This window comes from Arachis hypogaea, chromosome 15 (assembly GCF_003086295.3).
Source record: "Arachis hypogaea cultivar Tifrunner chromosome 15, arahy.Tifrunner.gnm2.J5K5, whole genome shotgun sequence".
Lineage (NCBI taxonomy): Eukaryota > Viridiplantae > Streptophyta > Magnoliopsida > Fabales > Fabaceae > Arachis > Arachis hypogaea.
In genome coordinates this window covers 132,208,601-132,210,543 of record NC_092050.1, presented here as the reverse complement: position 1 = coordinate 132,210,543, position 1,943 = coordinate 132,208,601, and the positions used below count along the sequence as shown (strand labels likewise).

At 51.1% G+C, this 1,943-nt stretch overlaps 1 protein-coding gene across 1 annotated transcript; it reads left to right on the top strand.

Annotated features, from left to right (window-relative positions):
• The first annotated feature begins 986 nt into the window (after nucleotides 1–986).
• On the top strand, nucleotides 987–1,529 carry LOC140179322 (uncharacterized). Its single transcript, XM_072218048.1, has one exon. It carries the CDS (start codon nucleotides 987–989, stop codon nucleotides 1,527–1,529), a length of 543 nt encoding a protein of 180 aa, XP_072074149.1.
• Nucleotides 1,530–1,943: the final 414 nt, after the last annotated feature.

The following is a 1,943-nucleotide window of genomic DNA, read 5'->3' as shown; positions in this document are numbered from 1 at the left end:
TGGATTACTCCGACCTTAACAAAGAATGTCCCAAGGACTCCTTCCCCCTACCCAACATCGATGCTCTTGTTGACGCGGCGGCGGGTTACCGGTATCTGAGCTTCATGGATGCCTATTCTGGGTACAATCAGATACCGATGCACCGGCCAGATGAAGAAAAAACGGTGTTCATAACGCCAGGAGGAACATACTGCTACAAAGTAATGCCGTTCGGACTGAAGAATGCAGGGGCCACATACCAGAGGCTGGTGAACAAGGTCTTCAGAGACCTCATCGGCAAGACGGTAGAGGTATATGTAGATGATATCTTGGTCAAGACCGCCAGAGCCGACGGCCTCATAGGCGACCTGGAAAACGTCTTCACCTCTCTTCGTCGGCACGGAATGAAACTCAACCCGCTGAAGTGTGCCTTCGCCGTCAAAGCCGAAAAATTCCTGGGGTTCATGATAACCCAAAGGGGGGTGGAGGCCAACCCGGAAAAGTGTGAAGTAATCCTACAGATGAAGAGCCCGGGAAACGTGAAAGATGTCCAAAGGTTGGCGGGCAGACTCACCGTACTATCCTGTTTTCTCGGTGCGTCGGCAACCAAGGCTCTGCCTTTCTTTAACCTGATGAAGAAGGGGATCGCGTTCGAGTGGATCCCGGCATGTGAAGAGGCTTTCAAATAATTCAAAGAGATAATCTCAGTACCGCCCGTCCTCGCGAGGCCTAAAAATGGAGAAGCGATGTACTTGTACTTGGCAGCAACCGACGAGGCCTTGGCAGCGGTCTTGGTGCGAGAAGAGGGGTAGACCCAACAACCAATATATTTTGTGAGTAAAGCACTACAAGGAGCGGAGCTAAGGTATAGCAAGTTAGAGAAGGTGGCATATGCGCTCCAGACCTCGTCGCGAAGGTTGCGGCAGTACTTTCAAGGACACCAAGTAATCGTCAGGACGGATCAGGCAATCCGACAAGTACTCCAGAAACCCGATCTGGCGGGTAGAATGAAGACCTGGGTTGTGGAACTCTCCCAATATGACTTACAGTATGAACCCAGGCACGCGATCAAAGCTCAGGCCATGGCTGACTTCTTGGTAGAGGTGACAGGGGACCCGGCAGGGACACCAAATACACGGTGGAAGCTCCATGTGGACGGAGCATCCAACCAAACGTTCGGAGGTGCAGGAATTATCTTAGAAAACCCAACTAGAGTTGTATACGAGCAGTCAGTCAAATTCGAGTTCCCGGTGTCAAACAATCAGGCAGAATACGAGGCCCTGCTGGGCGGCTTAGCTCTAGCAGGAGAGGTCGGAGCTACCCGACTGGAGATATGTAGCGACTCGCAGGTTGTAACTTCTCAGATCAATGGGACCTACCAAGCCAGAGACTCACTGTTACAGAAATATCTGGAGAAAGTCAAAGAGTTGAGTAAGCAATTTGAGGAGGTCACGATCCAGCACGTTCCGAGAGAAAGGAACACACGGGCATACCTCCTATCAAAACTGGCGAGCACAAAACCAGGGACGGGAAACCGGTCTCTCATTTAGGGTTTGATAAAAGAACCAATGGTATATTTACATCTGACCCAGGCAGATCCCTCCTGGATGAACCCGATCATCGACTTCCTAGAAAAGGCCGAACTCCCCAGCGACGAGAAGTTGGCTAAGACAATAAGGCGAGAAGCGGCTAAGTATGTGATCATACAGGGACAGCTGTTTAAGAAAGGGCTTAGCCAACCACTGCTGAAATGCTTGCGTCCCAACCAAACGGACTACGTCCTCAGGGAAGTCCACGAAGGATGCTGCGGTTACCACATCGGAGGAAAGGCCCTAGCCAGAAAGCTCATTAGAGCCGGCTACTACTGGCCCTCAATGGTGACGGATTCTAAGGAATTCATGAGAAGGTGCAAAAGATGCCAGGAGAATTCCAACTTTCACAAAGCGCCAGCAACTGAACTCAGC

Coding starts and splice junctions, on each gene's coding strand:
- LOC140179322 (XM_072218048.1), top strand. CDS start 987: ATGAAGACCTGGGTTGTGGAACTCTCCCAATATGACTTACAGTATGAA.